This window comes from Aulostomus chinensis, chromosome 4 (genome assembly GCF_037954235.1).
Source record: "Aulostomus chinensis isolate RoL2024-O1b breed Wild chromosome 4, RoL_Achi_v1.0, whole genome shotgun sequence".
NCBI classification, from domain to species: Eukaryota; Metazoa; Chordata; class Actinopteri; order Syngnathiformes; family Aulostomidae; genus Aulostomus; species Aulostomus chinensis.
In genome coordinates, this window is record NC_141323.1 from 12,008,894 (window position 1) to 12,033,674 (window position 24,781).

Below are 24,781 nucleotides of genomic sequence, written 5' to 3' on the forward strand. Positions count from 1 at the left end.
CGAACTTAAATTTTCACTGCCATGATGCCGACTCTCCTGCTAGCTATTTGGCTAACCTGGGACAGTGGATGACAACCATTGTTCCTGCTAAATGAAGTAATACACAGGTGGCAATACTCCAAAATAAACCCCATCAGGTGGGTAGTCTCAATAAGACACGGACATATAAGCAGCTTTCTCTCGCCACCTTAACCTGATAAAGGTCATGTTATCAAGTCCTTTGGGAGTTTTTGCAGACGCTCACAGTCCAGCACGGCCCAGCCCCACGACAATCAGACTGTTAGCTCAGGGATTTGCATTACGAGCAAGAAAACGCGCGAAATATAATGTGAGCCTGAGGTCAAATTCCAGATAAAGACATCGATGGCATGAATGGAGCATTCTATAAGAAGCTCATACAAACGCCTTCATTAGGATATTTTCCCGTAATTAGAATAAGGTCAATATTTGAATTATTGCCGTCACTGTCATTCCAGAGGCTCCGTGTGTTGCAGCACTGCCTTGCTCTTCATCAGCACCAACAACTTCAGCACCATCGGCTCCGAGGCCGTCCTCTGACAACGCAGCAATCACTTCTTCATCATCTTCTTAAGGATGATTCATTGTCATTTTTTTTAGCCAGTATGAGACGCCCAAGTCAGCCCATTCTGCCCGTGAGTTCTCAGAGGTCATGATGTGTCTGGCTCCGAGCGAGAGGACTGTTTCGCTTCACATAAGGCTGATAATTGATAACCACAATGGGGGGCTGGGAGGCTGATTGACCTGCCAGTCACAGCCTCGACTCGATGGCCTCTCACGAGGCTCAGCTAGTCAGTCAATCAACTTCCTATCAGGCTGCCATCAAACCACAATCTGGAGGCTGACCAGGGCACTCAGCCGTGGAGCTCTACAGCTGTCAGGAGCTGCAGTGCAACCGACTACACAGTGGAAGAAAAAAAAAAAAAAAAGTAGGAAACCATGAAGCAAACAGCCGTCAATATGAAGGAGAATCAGATTTTACAGGTCAACCGGTGATTCTTGCAGACCAGAGAAGAATCATTCTATTGATTTAATTATCAGTCTTAGTTTAGTTTTCCAACAGGCACTTAAAAGCTTATTAGTGCTGATTTTAGTTAACATTACCTGTCTGGGTACATCCTTTAAATCCAGACCCCTCCCTCAAAAGGAAACGTGCAACAATAACAAACTGTTTTTTGTTGTTGTTGTTTTTTTTTTTACAAAGGCGAAGCACCAAAAAAAAACTAAATTAGATGAAGTTCAACATAAGTGAAGTTCATATGGAGTTCACAACAGCCGAGTCAACACAGGGTAGGTGGTCAAAGATGGCGTTGCATCAGAGGATTTCAGTCTTTTTTGCAACTGCAAGCGTCACATTTCCAGGCGTATTTTTTCATTTCACTTCTGTGTTTTCAACTAAAACCCAAATTTCGATGCATTATACATCGATTTCTTACAACTGAGGAGGATCAAGGAAAGACTTACGGTAGGTAGATTATTCTGACCAGGACAATAGAGGAACTTGAACCAGGAGGAAATGAGACGCCACGAGGCCGACCAGTCTCAGCTCTTTGGGTCAGTGAGCCCACAATGTACACTTACAGTTCTAGAGAGGTCCACGTCAAGCGTGCCATGCTCATCTCTGTTAGACCCATAGCATCTCCTTTAGTCCCCTAGCATCTCCCAGAGACCTGCAGCATCTCCCAGAGACCTGCAGCATCTCCCAGAGACCTGCAGCATCACCCAGAGACCTGTAGCATCTCTGTTAGACCTGTAGTATATCCCAGATACCTGTAGCATCACCCAGAGACCCGTAGCATCTCTGTTGGACCTGTAGCATCTCCCACAGACCTATAGCATCTCTGTTAGACCCGTAGCATCACCCAGTGACCTGCATCATCTCCCAGAGACCTGGAGCATCTCCCAGAGACCTGTAGCATCTCCCAGAGACCTGTAGCATCTCCCAGAGACCCGTAGCATCTCTGTTAGACCTGTAGCATCTCTGTTAGACCTGTAGCATCTCTGTTAGACCTGGAGGATCTCTGTTAGACCTACAGCATCTCCCACAGACCTGCAACATCTCCCACAGACCTGCGGCATCAGTACCACTGAAGCCCCCTCTGGCATTGTGTGTTGGCTCAAAAGCTTCCATCAATTACATCGGTGTTTTCTTTTATTTTGTCACCTGTCTGTAGATCCGTATCTCAGAGGGCAAACAGAAGACGTGCAATTATTCAAGCTGTCATTTACTGCCACCTAATTGCAATGATAGGACCATGTTTTGCACTCTGAAGCAGCGCATGGATTCTGAGTGTAGCAATTCATTCTTGCACGCTGTCCATCTAATTTCCACCCATCCATCAACAGCATGACGCCAACATGTCACATCAGCTTTACTGGGAGCGACGCTGACGCCCGGGAAAGAGTAAGAGAAGGAAACTGGTTGGAGATGCTGACACATATTTGGCGCCTCAGCCTGATGTGGTATGACTCTAAAATCAGATGCTCACAGAAAAGTACAGAAGGGTTTTCCCAAAACTAATGCAGGACACACCTGAACCAAGAAAACACTCCTGGAAGTCGAGAAATGCATAACCATGATGCTGGTAGTTCCATTTAAACATTATACATATTCTATTTTTATGGCAGTGGTATCAAATCCCTGGAGAAGACCTAACCAATAATTAAGCGAGCCTCCTAACAAGAACTGCCTGAGTGTTCCTCTAGAGCTGCATTGTTGTCCAAAATCAGTCAAGACACAACAGTGAGTCACACTGTCTGTCGTTGGTTTTGATTCAGTCCAACATCCTCACTTCCAGTGGCAGACTTACAAAAAATTTCCAGAAACGTTTGCAAAAGAACTCGTCAAGCATGGCACTGGTTTAGAAGATTACTGACCCCTTTTCTTTTTTTGGGGGAGTTGAAATGATATATGATTACCAAGAGTAACTGTATATTTCTGACAAGTGAGTCCAGCGCCAGTTCCACGAATCACTTTGAGTAATAGTGCAGGCGAGTCTATGCACTGATCTGACACCACATCATTTATTAGCCCTGAAATGTGACCTTCCCTGTTACCTTGGTTACCCAAGACCCAATATGTCAAGGTTTCACTTACATGCATATACAAATATAAATATATAAAAATAATGTCCCTCTCATCCTAGTGGAGTGTAGGGTGGTGGTTCTGTGTCATCCTCTAGCTCAGGTTCTCTACCAGAGGCCTGGGAGAACCTTGAGGGTTCAGTATCAGTATCTGAGCTGTTCCTAGGACTGCGCTCTTCTGGACTCAGATTTCAGCCGTTGTTCCACTCTCCCAGTTTGGGGGTCGCCGCCCGAGTGCTCCCACTACTACGGGGACCACGTCAGCCTTGACCTTCCACATCCGTTGTAGCGGTTCTTTTAACCCCTTGTACTTCTCAACCTTCTTGTGTTCCTTCTTCCAGATGTTGGCGTCAGCTGGTACCGTCACATCTACCACCGCTGCCTTCTTCAGATGTTTGTCCACCACTACAATGACCGGTTGGTTCGCCAGTAGCTGTTTGTCAGGCTGGAAGCTGAAGCCCCACAGCACCTCAGCCCTGTTGTTCTCAGCCACTTTAGGTGGTACGTCCCATTGGGATTTGGGTACTTCTAGTACTTCTAGTCCACACTGGGTACAGATGTTTCTCTACACTGTCCCCGCCACTTGGTTGTGCCTCTCCATATACGCCTTTGCAGCTAGCATCTTACACCATGCTACATTCTATATATATATACTGTATATATATATACATAGAGAGAGAGAGAGAGAGAGAGAGAGAAATCCACAGATTTCTGATGGAATATAGGTTACAGACGTTGGTATAGAAAACAAGGTGTCAGAAGCGTGAACCAGATGCTAGATTGGACTTGAGAAATGACTTGAAAGACAAACAGTTTTGTGTCTTGATTACTACAAGTATGCTTTCATTCATTTCAGAACAATTTACAACTGCTATCTAGAAATTTAAACACCAATTAACCATCGCACCGTTCAGATAAAAAGCAACTGTGGTTGTGTGTTTGCACATCTGTGTCTCTGTTTAACTAAGGCCTCGGGCCCCTCCACCGCGGAGGCCTGCTGGTATTAAACGCTCTCTGTTTGCGTTACTCAGTCCAGCGAGCAGCGCGCTGGCCTGGGTGGCAACACGGCTGTGATTCTGCCATTGGAAGCTTATCTTGGAGGGCTTAAGTCCCAGTGCATCACGGCTCTGCTACAACTCCACACACACTGAGAATACCTCCAGAATATTTACTACAGAGGCTTTGTGTGGCGTTTTGGAATCATCCAGGGGACATTTTGATATAAATAATACAAAAAGAAATAATATGAATGTTTAGAAATTCATCCATTCTTGATAATGAGTTTAAATTTCTGCCTGGATACAATACAATAGGCCTACCCTTGACCTGTAAAAAGAGCGATGAATGCGGTAATGATGTTGAAAGTAGAAAATGACATTATAATTCTCTTCCTGCGGTGCTGAGAGGGCTCTCCGCGGTTCATTTGCTGTGTGTTTGCCTGATGTGCTGCTGCGACTGCCTGAGTGATTTGGATCTTTTACAAAACCTTTCGTCTCATTAGTGTATAGAGCCCGGTGTCATCAACTCCAGGGGCAGGCGCTATTTGTGGTGGTTAACAGACAGAAACAAAGATGAGACTTTTTGCCATGACGACCTGACATTAATCTCAATCCTCTCACACTCAGACTGATCTTCTGGCCTCAGCTCACACAAAGCACTGCTTCTTCTTCTTCTTTTTTTACTTGACAGAGTGGAACATTTACTGACATAGTTGTGAAGCAACCATGGTACCCGCAGTCTCCCTTCAAAACCCAAACTGCTTAGCTCTTCCTGGAGCATCTTAAAGGAGGCCAGCATTTTATCATTTTTGAGAAAAATTGGTTTTATTCTCCGACTTTACAGAGGTAACGTGGCAATCTTTTACATCCCTACTTCTTCCTCATACAAAGAAGCTTTTTTGTAAATATTCTGGATTTTTTTACGTTTGTTACAGCACAATTTTTTTTTTTTTTAGGGGTGAAAGAAATAGTCTTAACATCTTCTGTAAGTCTGTAAATCCCTGTGTAGCTGCACTGTCACTTTCCCAATGATGCTAAACCAGTAGGGGGCCTGCAATAGGAGGTTAAACCTTTGTATATTTATCAGCAAAATCAAAGGGCATCACTGTAACAGCACCTAACCTACCCAGAGCTAATAAACATAGCAATAGATTAGTGCAGCAATGAGTCCTGAAACCCAGACGCAAGTTAGCGTCGTTAAACGTCTGCTTCCTGTGTCTTGAAATCTGTTTTTTTTTTTTTTTTTTTTTAATAAAATACAAAGATTTACTTAAGGATCATTGCACTGCACTGAAGAAGACCTCAAACTTTAGTGACTGAGACCATAAAGTCCTCAGGAACACATTTATTGAGGTAGTAAATCAAATGAAAGTTGAGTCATTATCTTGCACTTCTGGATGTCCCAACGTTTTTCGGGGTTTTTTTTTTTTTTTTGTAGTTGCAACCGCTGAAGTCGCCCCCTGCTGGCACTTACAGGGGAAAAAAATCAGTTGCACTTCCACATTGATTTTAACTTTCAGACCCACTTTGTTCATCTCTTTTAAAGAGTCTTTGATTTTTACATGAGCAACTGATGTATAATATAAAGAACTTGAGTGGCAAACTTACAGGGATTTTAGCAACTCTGCAGTTGGCCCCCAACTGTTGTTTGCTAACAACTTCATGAGGTGAGAATATGTCACCTCACGTTATTATAGCTTTTTCGGCAGCTCCCCAAGTGAACAAAATAATTCCTGCTGCAGGATACACACTCAGGTCTCCAGTGTGGAAGTTGGACAAGTTGAATGTCCTCTACCACCTCATCCTTGCCAAGGAAATGACACGGTGCTCTCTGTAGGCCCTGGACGTTGGCATTGGACATAAACTATGCAGACCTGCCCAACATTAACAGGAATCCTTGAGGTACTGGGCTCTTTTTCTGTTCCAGTTGTGAGATCACACCAACCGGCACTCTAAATTGGTTTATTTGAGCGGTGCAATTTATTTTAATCAAAAAGTAAACAGTGCCGAGCGCCAGCTTCATGCTTCAACAGCAATCAAACTTAATCTCTGATTGCAAAAACAGTACACAACGCCTGTTTACCGTAACAATTCCTCTTTTTGCCACACCAGCCTTTCAAAAAAGACGGCAGCGTATTTCATAGGATCAACTGATCTTTCATAACCATGTCAAAAAGCTGAGAAAACAGCATTTTATTCACTTCCAAGCAGATTATTCGCAGAACGCCGTCCCCATTGAGGCTGGATCTGCTCGATGTTCCTGCCTGGTAAAAGGAAGGTTTTCGTCGCCGCTGTTGCCTGATCTGCTTGCTCATGGAGAATTGTTGGGTGTAAACTCATTGAAGGAGGGAGGTACTGGACCTGCTCTACTTGTAAAGCGTCATGAGATAACTTTTGTTGTGATGTGGCGCCATACAAATATATTTGACTTGACTTATTTGTATTTTATTAGCATGGTCAATCAGGTGGCTAACTTTGTGAACATTACTTGTGTCCCATCAGACGTTCCCATCCTGGCCCAAGCAGCTATCTGCACCCAATTGAAATAGCCAGCTGGATCGTTTGCTCCCGGACTAAATAAACTTGGTCCTTATATGTCCCCAGTTTATGTAAGGGGTTCTATTTGGGGTCCATTTCTTGATCAGAAGGATCTATTTTTGTCATGGTGATTTGTAACAGCCACCCCCCCACCACCTTACACTGATTGCTGGAAAATCTCGTCAATCGCACAGTGGGAAAAAAAGCTGCCCCTTTTTTAAATATTAATAGAAATTTCACACAGTTCGCAGATAATTTCTTCTCCTGTGTAAATGCGCCAACAACCGAGGTGTTCAACCCATCACCCGTCAGTTCTCCTTGAACAGTTCAGTGGCATTTGCAATGATTGCGTGAGCCTGAAAGCTTGAGGATTAGAGAACATTTCCTGAAGGCCACCGTGCCTCTGGACTGTGTCCCTCCCCGAGCTGGAAGAGGGTGTGATGGAGGTTTTTAGGTCCGCCTGCCAGAATGGCAGTGAGCCGAGCTTCAGTGAGGTCACTGTCACAAAGCGTGAAAACTGTCATCCATTCATTACACTTTAGCTCCACTGTGTGTGGAGCTTATTACCAGTGTAATCAAGAACCTCACATAGAGACCTGTCACTGCCTCCCACTACATGACGGATCAACTCTGCAAAATGTAATATTGTCCACATAATATCCTTCTCTAGGCAAAGACTCAATAATTTGTCATTTTGTCTCTACAAGAGGTAAAGGCCTCACTGACTGAACGTTAATGATGTCTGTACCTTTGAGTTTTATTAGTATCATTACTGACTCTGTAGTTGGAAGCCTCATTCAGATGTGTAATGCAAACCTGAAATTATACAGCCATTACTCAGGAGAGCTGTGCGAGCGAACGCAAATGTTCCAATCACTTGGAACCAGACGTTAAACAGACTTCACCCTGTCGGCTCCTATGGGTGCGCGCACGTGATGTCACAGGTACCCGAAGACGAGTCGCTGGATTCAGACGAAACACTAAAAACTCATCCAAGATGGGTAAGTGTAGTGTTTGTGAAGGTTTAAGTGAATAATTACTGAAAAAGAAAATCAACACGCACAACGATTATCTGCTAGCAACCACAGGGTCACTGTTTCAATCCCCACTTCCCCGGTGACCATGTCCAAGTGTCCTTGAGCAAAATACTGATCCCCTAATTGCTCCTGATGGCCCTGTGATGGACTGGTGAACCATCCAGGGTGAACCCCGCCTCTCGCCCGATGTCAGCTTGGATAGGCTCCAGGCCCCCCCCCCCACGCAACCCTGAACAGATAAGCAGCATAGAAAATGAGAATGGATGGATGGATGGACGGATGTTCTTGGTCACAGGCCCACTGGTTCTTTGGAGAGTTGTAAGAATCCAGTACAACTGGCTTTAATTTATGCAGGTACTCTTTGTTTTCCGTCTTTTTTTCGTTTTGTTTCCTGTGCTAAACACAGCTATGTTGAAGGCTACTGAATCAGGGTGGGGGAGGTAACATCAATGCATTTTCTATATATGCAAATTATAGAAATATGGAAAATCTCCAGAGAAATCAGATGGAGTGAGTGCATATTACTTACATTTCTAGACTTGTACGAAACGAGAACAATACTTACTCCCTCAGGCATGCAGGATGTTTTATTTACTCAAAGAAGGCAACAAGAACCAGAGAAGCAGCAAGATTTGGGAGCTTCTGACGATAGGGCCAACGCCAAAACCAGAATAACCCTGCAATGATCCGCAGCGTACCATTTGTGTCATAGCCAGCTCCCTCAATGGCACCAACCCTCGTGCAAGACAGAGTGCGTAGTGTGCCTTGACTCTCTGGATACTACCCAGTGTCCATATGTGAAGGAGGTCTGTGTACTGTTGAATATTGCGCAGATCAATTGCCGAAAATGTGAGTGAGGGGGACGCAAATAAAATCATACTTGTTCCAATTATTTTGTTTCGATATGGTGGATATACCAATGCCAGCGTGTGACTCCCTGTGTGTGCACAGAAGCAACGAGTGTTACTGTCTAATCTCAGGCTGTCAGTTCTGTTTATGACGGGGAGTTAGCTAGCCCAGTGAGGGACAGTACTGTGTTCACGCACCGTGTCTATTATCTGTCACACAACATCTGGTGCCAGGAAGTTGATGTGCTTCCTCATTCTGCTTTTTAAAACTCAGTCAGCGGAAACAAGAAAAGCAGATGGATATCTACAGGGGCTGTGTTCAATCAAGTAGAGAGAAACTGATTCAGAGATGGACCAAGTCCCAATAGTGCATCTTTTATAAGGCGCTGTTGCTAAAGTACACAACGATATCCCTACGTGATTGCTCTGAGACTCAAGTGATCAAACAGCAGTGCCTATGCAACAGAAGGAGAAGGATGAACAAAGCCTCTTCAAGCGCTGCGCTCAACAGTGGCGAGAGATGGACCAACTCAACCACTGAAGCAACTTTTTGAACGAGGGAACTTTCCCCAGGAACTAGGAACCTTTGACGGATCAGCCTTTTTTTTTCACAGCAGGAAATGGGGTCCAAGTTGTTTTACCACCTAAAAGTACCAACTCGGGAAGTAGTAGCTACTCTCTTTTTTGAAGTTAGAGAATTGGTTTTCATCAGAGGATTTTGGATTTTGTAAACTGCTTATTGTTGCTACTGCACGTTACCGATGCACCGCGGAGCAGAAAAACAAGAACGCTTCTGAATCATGCAAAATATGACCAGCAAGAATCAGAATCGGCGACCCTCAACAAGAAAGTGTAACTTTTTCATACACCAGTGTGGGTCAGACAACAGCAGGTTGAAGGAACCTTATCCCTTGAAAGACAAACAGCTGAGCCGGTAGGTCAACCTTTGGGTTGTAAAGGGGCTTAAGTGTGACCATACTTACGGTGCAGAACCTTTTGCAACAACGACACACAGTTAGAGAGATTCGGAGAAATGATCCTTACCGTATTCTCTGTGAAATTGTAATCCAGGGAGTATTGTAATTTGCCCAGTTTCTGGTCCTCCTTGGGCTCGGCTTCTTTCTCCGTTTCAGTCAGCCCTGTCTCTGCATCCTCCTCATCCTTCAAGGCCTGAAGGAGACACCCACCAAGAGTCAGTGTCGCCAGTTTGTCGCTGGTGCCAGCACCCAGCCAGCCGTTCCCCGCCCAGGTCCTGCCATTGGACCTACTCCTGTAAAGGCTGCCACTTGTTTTATGGTGTATAAAGGGGGGAAACGGGGGGAAGCAAGCACTAAAACACCATAGCAGTTAACACCAGGACATGCTCTGTGATGCACTAAAGCCCCGGGCCTGGTCCCCTGATGGTGCTTTCTATCAATCTCTGGGTGTTTCTGTCTAGAAGGAGTAAAGATCAAATGATGGCACCAGAGATGAGAGCAATGGGCAGGCATTAGAGGAAAAAGGAGAGAAGGAGCATAGAGAAATGGAGAGAGGACAGAAAGAAGGAGAGAGATAGAGAGAGAGAGAGAGAGAGATGCTTCCAGAACAGAACACAATAAGACAATTCCCTTGATGTTATTTCAAGCAGATCAAGTCTCGAGCAAAACCATGTATCAACCGGGAAGTGTCTGAAGTGGCAGAGAGTGGGAAGTGAAGTTTTGCTAGCCTGGCACTTAGGTGAGGTTTGGGCAGCAGATGGTGGCATTGGTGGGGGAGGGGTAGGAAGGGTGGGGGGTGGGGTGGGGCGGAGTTATAAGAACAACATGCGATAGAAGAGGCAAGTTCTAGTTCTCAAGGTCATTCATTCAGCATCAAAAGTTGCCTTCCAAGAGTCTCGTTCTTAAGGCATGCACAGCATTCTCCGTCGTACAAACTGGTGCTCTCGTGTGATTCCCCATTCCCAAGTGTGGTTGCCCCCTACAACATACCATCACATTGTCATCATAACCCTGAAGCCTTAATATTATCCCCTATAGACTGATGGTAGCTAGAAGCATCATGCCAGCAATGGGTGGTAAGGTGTTGCTAAAAGGCTTTGTACATTTGGGCCTGTTCTTTAGTTTGTCAGTTTGCTCGTGTGAAAGCAAAAGGCTGAACATCACTGATTAGCTTCTAACTTTCAGCAGGTCTCTTGTCTTTTGCTAGCAAGTCCCAATGTTATTGTTGTTTTTTTTGTTGTTTTTTTTGGACACAGAAAAGTGGGAAAAGTGGAGCAGGCAAAAAGAGGAGGTAAAATCCTCTAATTTACCAAAAGCATGTTTGTTTTTTGTTTTTTTTTTAATTTTATAAGGTTAATACAACTTCTATGCATTTGTGCTCCAGGAAGTGCATGATCTGGTTCACCTGGGTTTTACGGATATGAATGCAAATGCCACTTTACATCAAAAGCTCCCTTTTCATCACCAGTTTCAAAAGAACATTTACAAAATGAAGAGCCTCTCAATCGTTTGCTCGCCGGTTGAAATGTAAATGAAAGATTCAAAAGGCAGGAGACTTTAGCTTGGCACAAATCAGTGTAGTTCAACCTTGTCAAGGCGCACCCAGTGTTTATTTCATACATATATATGTGCATATGCAGGTTGTACACACATATATATAATAGATATACATGTACTGTATGCATAGTTACATATATTCGGTTCAATGGGAGTAAGTTGTTGTCAAGAGGCTATAAAAAAACGTCAGAGCAGCAGGCTTAAGAAGATCCAACAGCAATTAGGAACCTACCGCCAGTGACCATCCCGAACAGTCATCAGACACAACACAGATAAGGAGGACATAGAAGGAAGAAACACAAATTAAAACAACCACACACAGGAGTTAACACGCCAGAGTCTGGGTACACCAGGAGAAATGACCGCTTGCCTCGCAAGGAGCAGATTCATCTGTCTCCGTGTTACTAGGATAACCAAAAAAAAACACCAAAAAAAGTGGGGCTTCTCATCTTGACTGACTTGAAAACATAAAATGGACTGGAAAAGGTAGTCAGAATGCTGGAAGTGATAAAAAACCTTTTCTTCCCACAAGCGTGGGGCTCGACTGGGCCGAGGCGACTCGACGGATCTCGCCAGTTGTCAAAGCCGTCCGCTGTTTGCCAATTCATAATTATGGCGCTTCAGAGCAGCCATGGAGAGAAAATTCTCACAAGATCATGAATTAGAGGCCAGAACCAATTACACATTCCCTCAATTTAATCCATTTGTGGCCACAAGATATAATCCCCCCCCCCCCCCGGGTTTCGACGAATTTGCGGCCATTGTATATAAATGAAGCCAGTTCCTACGATTCTGTTAATTTGTGGCCACAAGGAAAGTGTACGTAACAAGTTACATCCCGTGGCCTGAAATATATCAAAGCATGGGAGCAACTTATAAATCATGACCACAAAACATATATTTTGGTTTTTGTGTGGCCACTCTGGGGCTCCATGTATAAAAAGTTTTTGGGTTTCAAAAAAAAAAACAACTTTTTTCTTGCGGTAAGTCAAATGAAATCATTATCAGCAGTTTCTGTCAGATGATTACGATCCCTTCTGATAGCAGAGGTGTTGCAGCAAATCAAACACCCTTCGTACATGACTCCACCGCGGACGGCGGTATAATGGCGCTCCGCCGCTGCAATTAGTGTCCTGACTCCATTTTAAGTGTCAGCATTACACACTGGTGAAAGGCAGAGTTTTTAATTCAATCCCTTCTAATTTGTTTCTCGTTTGATGATGTCATTTCTCTGGGTGGGTACCACTTCATTACACGGCAAACGTTACTCACACTCTTCAACAAGTCAGCAGCTCCTCATATGACAAAAAGAAACACTCACAGCAACGAAAATTAGGAGATAAAGGAGAGACTGAGAAACTTCAGAAGCCGTTTAAACGACTTCCTAAACTCTCCTGCAATTAGACTGAATCGTCTTTTAATTACATGTTGAAATCTAATTACAAAAAAAGTAAAACTGCATGAGCACACAAAAAAACAACAACAACACTGTATGATGTAACAAAAGCGGCGTAAAAAAAAGTTTATGACCACCGTATTTGTAGTGAAATTATATTAATACTGAAGTCGAACACAGTAAAATCAAAGCCAAACACAAAAAAAACATGATAAGCTAAGCATATAAAGAAAAAAATCCTTTACATTCTACTTCACACACAGGGGAGTCAGCAGAAGTCCGACATACTGTACTGACAGTGAACGCACCAGTGAATTAGCGCGGGGTTGTCTGACAACAATAGTTTAAAGTCTTTACCTCGGTTTTGGCTCCGTCCATGACGTCCTTCATGTTGATAGCGTTTTTGCCCTTGTCTTTGCCCTTCTTTTTATTTTTCTTCTTGAATATCCATTTTTTGCAGATGCAGAAGCAGCAGGCTAACACCAGGACGATCGCCACAAAAGATATGGAGACGATGGCCCACGGCGGCACTGGCGAGAGGGGAAATAGAAAAAAAGAGTTTGGATTAGACGTACGGATGCTGCAGCTTTCCGACAGGAAAAACATTTTAGTGACCTGAAGGCCAAAGTGGGTTTTGATCCAGAGTTCCAAAAAAAGTATAACAACTGACAGATAAAAGCTGAGAAGAGTGTTCCTGCCAGGGTCAGATCAGTCCTGGCTGGCGGGACGAGACAAGACTGAGCAAACAGCTTCGGCCAATTTAGTGGAAGTGACAGATGTTGGCATTTTCCAGCTGCCATTTAAACACACCATTCTTAGACAGCTGACACGTTCACGGTGACCACTGGAAACACACCGCTCGCTAATACTCAGATTTGAGCTCAATTTAAGCAGCGTGCTGGAGGGGCATTAACGCCGTGTGACCATGACAAGCCAATGCTTGCACTCAACGATCATATTCGCATTAAAAATCATAAGAAATTGACTTTTTTTCCCTTAGTTTTAAAGGGAAACTTCGTTTTGGTTTTTTTTCCAGGTGGACTACATTTTCCTTAAGCTTTCATCTAGGAGAGTGATGGAAGTAACTAGTTTTTCTACCCGCTCCAGTCGGGTGCCAGGATAGAGCTGCCTTGACCCCCAGAGCAGCTAAACTGTAATCCGATGGGGCAACTGGCTACCGTCAAATTACATCCAGTAAAAGTGATTTCTTTCACACTGACAAGCTCAGAATGCTTGAGACAACACTTTCAGTGAGCATAATTTGACAGCAGAGGTTATTTCTATCCTTCGCTCAGATGAAAAAGTTCCTCTTTAAAGGGAGAGTAGCAGGCCTTGGAGAAGCCAGACATGCTAAGCTAATACAATGGAGTACGGATGTGAGGAGTTTCTTAAAAAAAAAACAAAAAAAAAACAGCAACTGGTCCAAGACACTAAGTATCTGGTAGCACGAATACAATTTTCCTTTTCACAGTCACGCCTGCAGAATCTTTATATCACGAGTGTTTTCTTTTCAAAGTAAAACTCAATTAATTTATTCACAGTGCTGCTTTACTGGTAGCTTTGTTATTCTAATACTATCATAATTTGGATACCACAGCAAAATCATGACAAATCCATTTGACATCCGTAGTGGAATTGTGATATTCTGCCAGCCCGCGACTCAAAAACCTTTCTCTCGGTGTAAGGCTGCGTTTAGGAAGGGACTCAATAAAAGAAACCCAAACTGCAGAGACAGGAGACAGAAGGCATGATCTGCTCTACGAATAAAACCAGGTCAGACTCAAGTAATTCCACTGAAAAAGTAAAGACAGACCCTTCGAAACAGAAAAGTTCAACACAGTTGAACAGTTGTCTGTCCAGGGCTTTTGCTCAGCAGCATTCAGCTGAGGATCCTTAGCTGGTGAGTGTGTGTGTGTGTGTGTGTGTGTGTGTGTGTGTGTGTGTGTGTGTGTGTGTGTGTGTGTGTGTGTGTGTTTGGGGAGGGTCGATGTTCTGTTGACAAAATCAATAAGTACTCTCCTCCGAGGGAAACAGTGAGCGATGCTCTAAAATAACTTCAGGATCTGTAGCTTGGGCCGGGGAGCTGTGCTAATGACATTGGATGGACCTTCCTAACGATGAGCCACCCAAAAAAAAAAAACAAAAAACAAAACAGCAGCCGCGCTCCCTTTAGAACCCAGAACTCCTGAGAGAACAAACCGCCATGAACGTATTCCTTGACAGGTTTAGACATAAAAACTTGATCAGGTTGGACTTCTTCTATTACAACAGGTTTTTGTTTGCATGTTAATAAAAATATCAATGTGACATATCTGCGCTGTGGAAAGTTCTGGTCATATAAAAATGTGTGTTGCCAGTTCTTATTAGGTCAAATAAGGGCTAAACGTGTCAATGCTATGTTAATAACAAAGTTTGGGTTGCCAGGTTGTGTAATATCCCCCGGCTGGTTTGTCAATCACAGACTTCAGAAAGGAGAGTGGTAGAAAAACTTGTTTCCCTATCTGGCAACCTCAAATGTCCTTCAAAAAGCCTGATAAATGACTTATAAACACTGTCAAAGTATTTATTTGAAGTATCTGTGACAAATTATTTGACTTTTGTGTTGATTTAAAGACAAAATCTTTTAGCTAACTTCCTGACTTCATGACGCCTTCAACAAAACCAGCATTTCATTTTATGCACTAATTTATTTGTGAGGTTTTCAGAATCCCGACGCGCACGTCGGCAGTGGAGCTGCTGCTTCTCCCACTCGCAGATTTAAATCCAAACACAAGCCGTACGGAGGAGACAGTCTTTTAATGGAAGTGTCGCTGATGTGACAGGGTCATATTTCATGCTGGCAAACCCCAGTAAGCAATGACCCCTGAACAGGAAATGTGGAATATTGATTTCATTTTCTCTCAAATGGAAGCTCTTATTACCAGCAATAAAACTGAATATACTGCGAAAACCTTTCATAACTTCAAATGCTTCCAGTATGTCCCTGTGAAAGCGTGATGGAATCCTATTCAACCAGCGCGAGCGGGAACAATGCATGGACCCTTATCTTTTCCATCAAGCATGCGTCCCTCCAGTAAAAGGCCCTTCTGCGTTCCTTAATTAACAGAACCTGAGTCCCAGAAAGCAATAAAAGCATCTCCTAATTAACTACATTGTGCGAGTCTCTTTCCTCGAGAGAGAAACAGAGCGAGAAAGTGAAAAGTGGGAGGACGTTTGCATGTCTTATCTCTCGTTCCGCCATGCGACATGACACGGAAAATGGAGTTTCTCTACAGGGCGGGCGGTGCAGGATGGGATCCGTGTGTACTGTTCCTACGGGCTCAAATCACTTTTAAGCTTTTCAGTCATCAAAATGACCTGGCATGGCGGCACAGCTTAGACCAGGTTTAAATTAGAGAGCCAGGACTGGATATCCCCCGGAGGACATCCAGTCATGCACAAATAGGCTTAAACCACGAAATTTATTTTGAATTTAACTATTATTTCTTTCTTATCTTGTTGCAATTATGGCTAAAACAGGCTATGTCTAATCATTTTTTTAATTTCATCAGGCTCCACCGGCACTTTGTGAACCTCTGGCTACGAATCAGTTTGGGAGAGATGTTGATTTATATTAACGGGTAATTTTGGAGGCCGTTTCTGACGCGCACGTCAGCCAGGAGCGCAACTGGTATAATAACTGTCACCGTGGAAGCATTTCGATGCACATTTTGAAGTATGACACGAGAAAAGGTTAATGGAAATGGAAAAATGATGTATATAAAAAAAAAAACTGAAAAATTTGAAACAACAACAACAAAAAAAACAAGTTTTCTGGTCCTTTGAGGTAGATTTTCCCTTCTAAATAAAAGAGTCAATGATGGAAATGGGAGATGGATACGCCTGTGTGATGGAGCTCTGACAACACACCTTCCTGGATATTCCCAAACTTGATCCTCATCCCGACGCGAGCTGGAACCAAAGAAGAACCGCAACCCGCCAAGCTTAAAAGAATTCCTCAAGAACTTTCTCCATTTCTGGCGGCGCACCATTGTGCGATGGAGATACGCGGCCTGTAGTAGTCCGCTGGTTTACAGCTTAGTTCAAGGCAACGCGTCTAATTTGCATCTGTGACGTCAAAGTCTGCCTGAAACTCACTCGACGATTCCAAGTAACGCAACGAACAACAGCCCTGCTCTTGAGCACACTTTGAATTGAATCTGTAGGTTTCAGTCGAGGAACATGACGCAGAGCGAGGGGAAACACTTCAGCCAGGAAAACCGACTCAAGCTCCTGTTACGACGTATCGTTGGAGGCTACGCAAAAATACGAATCCCACTGAAACACACCGTCACTGAGTTGTGAGTGACATATACAGGAAGCTATAGACATCCAAATGAAGTGTGTCTCAGCCCTCTTGCTCTGAGGTGCTGCAGGTTGGGCTGCCTGGAGCTTATCTGGTATTATTTTCAAGCAAGGTCAAAGAGCCGCAGCCTGAGCACAAAGCAAAAAGTCAGGGTTCGCTGGCTGACATTTCATATCCTTTAAACATACAATCCATGTTCAGAAGTCACTGAACACAGGGAGAGATCTAAAACATACAAGTATAAAGAGTCAGTGCTTCTGAGCCGCGGTGAGCCAGATGTGAGAGAATTGCAAAGATTTATGCACTTCAGTTCAACGTCACACATCAACTTAACGGCCTTTGCTTCTGTTCTGTATATTCTGGGTAAATTAAAAAAAGGCGGTTGTGACATTTCAGAATATAACAGCTTTTTAGTCACCGGAGGTGGGACTCTGAAGCCAAATACATCAGTACATAGTTCCTCAAGTAGTTTTTACACCAGCAGAAGCACAGCAGCTTAATCATTACTCAAACTTCTGGCTTTGGAGTGTGACCTCTGCTATCAACGCTACTGGCAGCAGAACGCACAACTACAACAGGGCGAGCTGGCTATAGAGCCCTAACATACAAGGGTGTGTGTGTGTGTGTGTGTGTGTGTAATATTGCATCTGGGTTACATCCACTTGCAGCAGCCCACACTAATTCAATGTGGCAGGACCCTGTTGGTCAATTAACCTTGACATTATGTCTTGTTACGTCTCTACAAGAGCAACTCTGTCTGTGCCCTTTTAGCCGCCGGCTTGGTTAAACAAACAATATGATGCTGCGGGGGGGGGGGGGGGGGGGGGGGGGCGCGTCCCCTGCAACAATGACTGGACACAAACGAGAGGTGGAGACATTCCCATTGGACAAGAAACACATCGATAATCATTATGATGGTTTTGCTTTTAATAATTCCACTGAATCCCACCCTGAGAGCCTCATCAGGCCTTTGCTTCTTTGCAATCTCATTTCTAACGAGCGGCTCCTCGCCTGCCTGGCTCACTGGAATTCGCTCCTACGGTAACCGCTCTGTTATTTCTGGAATAGGACATGAAAATTCCCAGCGACCCCACACAGCGATGTCACTGGGATGAATGGCCCGAGACGCGGCCGTGTCAGCCGTAGACGAGCTGGATTCAGGAGTGAAAAGTAGAGCAGCTGAATTTGGTGTATTCAGATCAAGTGTGTGTGATTCATTCTAACAGCTGGGGGGGGGGGGGGGTGTATACAGAGATACTTCTCCTAAAGTAGGCCACCCCAACTCGCTCACAGCCCACAACAAACCCTCTGTGCTCAGGAGGAGACGGGAGAGAGTTGTCACTGTGCCTGGTCCATTCACCAACGCTCAGACGCGTGAGGGATGGCCTCCGACGTAGAGGCGCGGCGAGCCTGGCGTGCACCCGTCTTCCTGAGAAGCATCTCCACCCTCATTAGTCCCTCCTGCACCGTAAATGGAGACGCTGGTTGTTTTAAACCCAAAATACTTCATTTGAATTACGATCCGGTTGCAAACGCGGTAAAATCTGAATAACAACAGTGAACAGTCACCGTCTCCAGAGGCAGACAGGGGGAATTATCAAGAGGTTCTGGCTGAGGGACAGGAAGAGTGTCACACTTCCTGTGTATGACATCACGTCTACTACTGCCTGCACTCATTAGATAATTAGCAAAATGTCCAGAAGTCTGAAACGTGAGAAGATATCAGGGTCGTGGACCTTTTTGTTGACCCCAGTTTGTTAACTTGAGGCTCGGAGGGAAGACGGCGGTTGTGGTTTTGGATCGACCAGCCCCCGATGGTGCCTCATGGCAGGCGAGCTCCTAAAAAGCCGGGGCAGAGATGAGAGGAGCAGGCTTGTCGCCAGAGCAGCAGGCAGAGACGAACAGCTCTGTTGATCCACCAACACATAATCCCCTTTGATATACTCTGCTGTGTGTTGACTGTGTGCAGCCGCCAAGTCAAACAAGTTCAGACACGTTGACACTCTGACGTCTCTCTTTTTTTGTGTCTGTGTTGTCCCTTTCGCTTCCTCTCAAGATGGATTCCGCTCTTGTAGTTCCGCCCAACATGCAGAGGAAACTCGTGCTAGCGTACGGAGCTAAACAGAGTCATTTTTGAGATTAGCTCAGGTGGCTAGGTCGCATTTTTAATTACGAATAAGACAACTAGGCATTTTGAGTTCACGTTTTGCACCCCCCCTCCAAGAAAAAAGGGGGTTTTGAGGCGACAAGTGCGCCAGAAATGATGTTTTACTTGTAAAAATATGAAATCTTCCTGTGAACCAGCTGATCAAAACACAAAAGTCTTCAGATTTCACAGCAACAAGTGACAGCAGGCCCGCCTGCAGCGACTTGCCTCAGCTGCCCCAGGGAACACACACACACACACACACACACACACACACACACAAAAACATTATTTACTTTCCTGAAATGTTGATGGCTTGTCTGTTATTTGGCGTAATGCCTGCTGGAGTCGGCAGTCACAGATCAAACAGGTTAATTGTTATTGAGGAGTGAGGAAGCCTTGGGTGTTTAGAAAGCTGACTAATAAATTCAATACATTGTTTCCTCCAAGGCAACCTTTCTGCTCAAATGAGAAGTCACAACATGGTTGAGTGTGATTAGAGAGAGTGTGTGTGTGTGTGTGTGTGTGTGTGTGTGTGTGTGTGTGTGTGTGTGTGTAGGGCTGGATTGTTCAACTGACCGAAAGTTCAACACATCAAAGAATCATGAAATTCGCTGGATTTCAGCTTCTGCAACGTGAGGATTATTATTTTTTCCCCCACTTTTATTCATTTTTATTTTATTTTGCTGGTTTCAGATTCAGCAATTTGACAACACGAGCAGTTTGAGAATGTCACCTGGAGCACTATGAGCTAAATCAATTTGAAAAAACATGAATGGAAATAAAACATTTGAAAATAATTTGGTTTTCACAGGAACTGAAGACCATTAAAACATTTCTTTACTAAAATCAAACAAGAACCTCAACGCAGTCCAATAAGACAAGATAATACCGTCATATTTATATCTACTATCTATATATTAAGGTCAAGCTGAAATGGGAAAAAAATCCCTTTCAATTAAAATCAATGGTCACATTGTTCACCTATTTAAGAATATATGCAAAAATGGTACTTCTGCATTTTTTTTGTGTAAAACAAATGTATTTTCTAAACCAAATCCGGTCAGTTTTCTTTCTCTAAAGCAAAATATGATTCATGTATATTTACACCAACAAATGTACCAACCAGTTCCAGCACAAATCATCCACGAGTCAGTAAATATTCAGCTTCCACCTGCACCTGTGTGTCCACAAGCTAAGCTCTGGTAGCAGGCTGGCTAGCTAGCTAGCTGAACGGGCTCACTGGCGTTCACAAGTAGTTCCTGTATCTCCTTAAAAGAAGCACTTTGGTCGAACTCACTTGTTCTGACGCGAACGCAGAGCGTGACCAGGCGGACCTCTGACCCGGTCCTCTGCTCCGGTGACAGGGCAGAAACTGAATGCAGGGGAACATCCGGCGCCGACTCGCTGTAATTCTCCGTGTGTGCTAGAACCCACGTTCAAATGTTCCAATCAAATTCCTCCCAATGTTTTTTTGTTTTTTACACTCTTCTAGCCTGGGGCAGCAGCTCCCCTCCTGATTTGCCACTTCTGCTGAACTTCAGGTCAAAAAAATAAGGATAAGGGAAAGAGTGCACTTGGAGAGCCAGCAGCTGACCGACGTGGCTGAGTTCAGCCCCCCCAGCTCAGACCCTGACGGAGAGCTCAGGAGAAAGTCAGCCAGTTTAAGTATGACAGCTCCATGCGAGCGGCCCCGCAACCTGCAGGGGCTTCAGCTTGGCTCATCAACCGTTGAAGAAAACCTCCCGCAGCAGAGAAGCTCCTCTCTCATATTCATTGTTAAATCTGCCGACCAGCTTTCTGCAGACGGCATCGATATTCCACAAAAGCAAAGGACTCTTTGGGCATTCATCATCGGTTTGGAAGCACCGGGGAGCAAACTCATTCCTTTTGATGGAGGGGATGAGGTGAGAAAGCAGTAATTTAGAAGGCCGGAGTGATGTTGTCAGGGGGTTGTCAGAGGACTTTTATGTCTGTGGTGTACAAAGGAGCCTTTCTTTTGATTTTTATTGCAATAATTTTGAAGCAATAATGAATGCTTTACTGATAAACATGACAAGGAAACAGTGCTGAGCGGGAGCTGGACGTGGCGGGAATAGCAATATGTCGCCCTGACAGTCGTTCAACGCGGAGCCAAAGGGGACATCAGCCTCTCTAACCTCACACCTCCGGCTCACCGTAGCTCGAGCCGTGAATTATCTGCATCTAAACAAAGCGGATGTTATTTCTTGCTCGCCGCACTATTAAATATCTGGAATATGACTTTGAGAAATAGGCCGCCTGTTCCACAGGAGCTGTTTTTCCTGTTGCGAGCCTGTGGATGTGTCTATTTAAAGATTCCTGCTGAATGCAACACAAACATTCGGATCTCAAGGGCGGGATTTATCCTGAATGACAAACTCTGTTCTCCTGTATTAGTACTGTTGGGGGGGGGGCGTGTTCAGTTAGACAATTCGGCAAAAGAGACGTCGGTTTTGCTGATCAAAGGTCCTGGATGACGTACCGGCAAAGAGTTTTGACTGAAAAAAATGAGAAGAAAAAGAAACAGGAATAAAGCTGCTGTTGCTGCTCTGCGTCCATGAGGAGGAGGAAGGATCCCAGCGGCAGGAGGCTGCAGCTGCTTGTCTTTCGCTGAGACACTGAGACAATTTCAGGGTTTTTCAGCAGCACAATCTGGACCTTTTTTGGCGGGTTAGGGTTACGTTTCTGGCGGCAAAACCAGTTGTTTCGGTGCGAGACGGCAGGGAAATTTTAAACCTGCTGTTGCAGGATGAGACAACTGTCTGTTTTAGGTGAGACATGGGCAGTTTGGGGTGTCTTCAGCGGGGTGATGAGGTAATTTTTGCTGTTTCCAATCCACAAGCCAGTTGCTTGGTGGAGGCGTCGGGAAATTCTGGAGATGTTTTAAACGGGATGATTCAGACACTTTCTGCCGTGTTTGGAACAAATAAAGCCCAGACGATTCAGGTGGGACACCCGGACGGGTCAACAATTGTTAAAAAAACTAGAACGCTGTGTTCTAACGCAGGCTGAATGCAGTGCAGCAGCTTCAGTCGCAACAATCCAACTAGAAAGTGCTGCTCAGAGTCGCACGCGTACTTGAGTGAACTGACTGACTGCAGAATGAGTCTGTTTGCAACTCAGCAGGAACGTTGGAAACAACTGAAGCAACGTGAACCACGCGGGGCGCCACCGATGACGCCATCTATCGTTGAAAAGCGTGGTAACACGCCACCCAGACGAAACTAAAGGGAAATCAGCCATAAGCGATTCCACTCCCAGCAGCCTCTGTAGTCACCGACTACATGGTGCTCATTACATTTGGAGACTCATTTTCCACTTTGTTCATTCCGAAGGAGTTTCCTCTCTGGGAGAATCGCTCCTGCGTGGCTGCTGACTGACGTGGAGGAGGCGACCGAAGCTGGCAGCTCCCGCTCCTAACAGCCCATCGACCATTGAGGCGGCTCTAGAAATCCTCCAACCGCCGCCTGACCGACCAGCTGATGTATTTCAGCTCTAACAGTTGCAGACTTACGTGGGATTTTGTTGAGCTCGTTCATGAACTTGTCCTTCAGCTTGGAGAAGGACTCGTCCTTCTGGCCCGTGCCCGGGCCGGCCATGTTGGTGGTGTTGGAGCCAGTCGTGGCGGAGGAGGCGGTGGTGGGCGCCGGAGCCGCCGCCAGTGCTTCCCTTCGGCTCTCATTCATCTTGCCGAACGCTGGAAACAGAGAAGCAGAAGAAGACAGAGTGGGTCAGGTTTGGTTTTTATCTACTGCTGCTGTGACAGATGCATGTCAGAGGCGGCAGCGTTCTCCTCCTCCTGTCAGATGAGTTGACGGCGAGCGCGTAGCAGCTGCCGGCTAAGCCTGAATAAACATCAGCTGGGCTGCAGGATGAATTGGCCTGCCTGCTGAATTCAGAACAAACCGTTGCTTAAACTCCAGATTAACATCACAGTGGAAGATTATTTATAACTCTGGTGCGACGGCGGCAGTTAATCTCAGACGGTTAATGACAGTGGTCACGTTCTCGGTTCAAGCCAGAGGTGCCGGACGGCGTGGAGCCGTGCAGGAGGGAGAAGATTAAACGTCACCCGTGGTCTCACACCAGGTCTTGGTACACACCAGGTGTGTTTGCTCTACGTTCAGGTCTTCCCGGGAGGGTGACGGTGCGCCTGTTGACCTATCAACGTCATCGCCTTGTCTCACAGTGGGCGGGGCTCACAGTGGGCGGGGCTAGCAATGTTCTCCGACACATGCGGTGAGGCTTTTCTATCAGATTCACTCTTTAGTTGTATTTTTCTTCAATGAATTCTTATCTACATTAAATATTGTAAAAGTAGTTGCTCTGTTTCCATGTACACGGAAACACAGGAAACTACAGTAACTTGTACCACACTGTCTCAACTGTGTACCGCGACTGGACTTCTTCTTTTTTTTCTGTTTTAGGAGAAAAATGTTTCTCTTTGATTGTCATTTGTCAAACCTTGTAGCATTTTTTTTCCCCAATTTTACAGGGTTTTTCCGTTACGTTATATATTTTGTAGACATTATTCTTAGTGTTGGTCAATTTTATGAGGCAGTGGTATTCTTTCACAGCGAGCCTCGCAGTTTTGTGATGACGCACGTGTTTTTTTTGCGCTGCATTTGATGATTTTCATTGTGATTCGCCTCCATGTTCTGAAGTCTTAATCGTGTTTTCCTTGTTTATTGGATTCATGTCATAATTACCTCTTCTCTGCCTTGACTGTTGTTTCAGATTCCAACTGGCGAAGTCTTGATTTCATATGCTAGTTTTTCTTTATTGCAAAATTATTATTTTTTAAATCTCTCTACGTATATTACTGCCTGACAATATAAATACATATTTCTGCTGTGTAGACTCAAGTATTACTTGCAGTACTTCTGTCTGTGCATTCAAGTCATTACTTAAAAAAAAAATTAAAAAAAATTAACTGGTAAAACCAGAAATCCCCGGAATGTCAAATTAGGAAACTCAGAGAAAAAAGCCCAGCCCATTTTCCTTTAAGCCGAAGTCGGAAAATCGCGAATTTACCGTCGCATCAGACCAGAAGAAGAAGAACCAGCGCATCTGAGGACTCCCAGACGAGGAATTCCGCCACTTTAATAAAACACTAATTGGACAACAGATCGGACCTGTTCACAATCTTCTGTTTGATAATGAAGCGGGGAAGAGCTGGCAGGTGGTACCTGTACGGCAGCCGCCACTGTTTGTGCAGGTTGTAATTGGCTCCATCACCATGGCGATTCAAGGGGATAATGGTGTTTTTTTTCCCCCAGCAGCAGCGGCAGCATACAGTTAAGGTTGATGACCTAATTCTTCTCCTTTGCCACAGTACAGTTGTTCATGAGAACTATATTTTCCCCATTAGGACCATTTTTTTTTGCCCATTAAAGGCCGTTGCAGATGAAATAAATGTTAAATATGAAATTCCTGCAATAACATCCTCACCTGGAAGTGGTGGCGATTCATTCTGAAATAATCTTGAAAAAACAAAGGGAAGGGAACGGGGCTGAATACCAATGTGTCGAAAACTACCTTGGCAGGCAATTTCCACCACAACAGAACATGAATTCTTAAACAGTTCTTTGTTTTGTGGTTTGTTTTTTTTTAATTTGTTCTTGGAGTATATGTTTGTCTGGGAAAAAAAAAAAGAGCTGACATGGGAGAGATGATGAGACTTCCAATCACCTCTGCTACTGAAAGCTGGAATGGTTGAGCGGCGGCGGCATCTCCCCTCGCCTGCTGAGCCCCGACCGCTGCCGGTGTGGGAGGGGAGATCATTTCCAATTCTGTGTGTTCTTTCAGATAGTCTG

At 44.7% G+C, this 24,781-nt stretch overlaps 1 protein-coding gene across 9 annotated transcripts in view; it reads right to left on the minus strand.

Annotated features, from left to right (window-relative positions):
• Positions 1 to 24,781, minus strand: part of syt1a (synaptotagmin Ia) — a 192,929-nt gene that overhangs the window by 18,463 nt on the left and 149,685 nt on the right. For 8 of the 9 annotated variants that reach the window (XM_086201835.1, XM_086201833.1, XM_086201831.1 and 5 more), the window contains 3 exons: positions 22,480 to 22,662; positions 12,811 to 12,983; positions 9,568 to 9,693 (listed from right to left, as the gene is read on the minus strand). In XM_086201835.1, the coding sequence (XP_086057961.1) occupies positions 9,568 to 9,693; positions 12,811 to 12,983; positions 22,480 to 22,651 (471 nt within the window). In that variant the 5' untranslated portion in view covers positions 22,652 to 22,662. The remainder of the gene's footprint in view (positions 1 to 9,567; positions 9,694 to 12,810; positions 12,984 to 22,479; positions 22,663 to 24,781) is intronic. The other variant, XM_086201836.1, reaches the window with a different exon arrangement.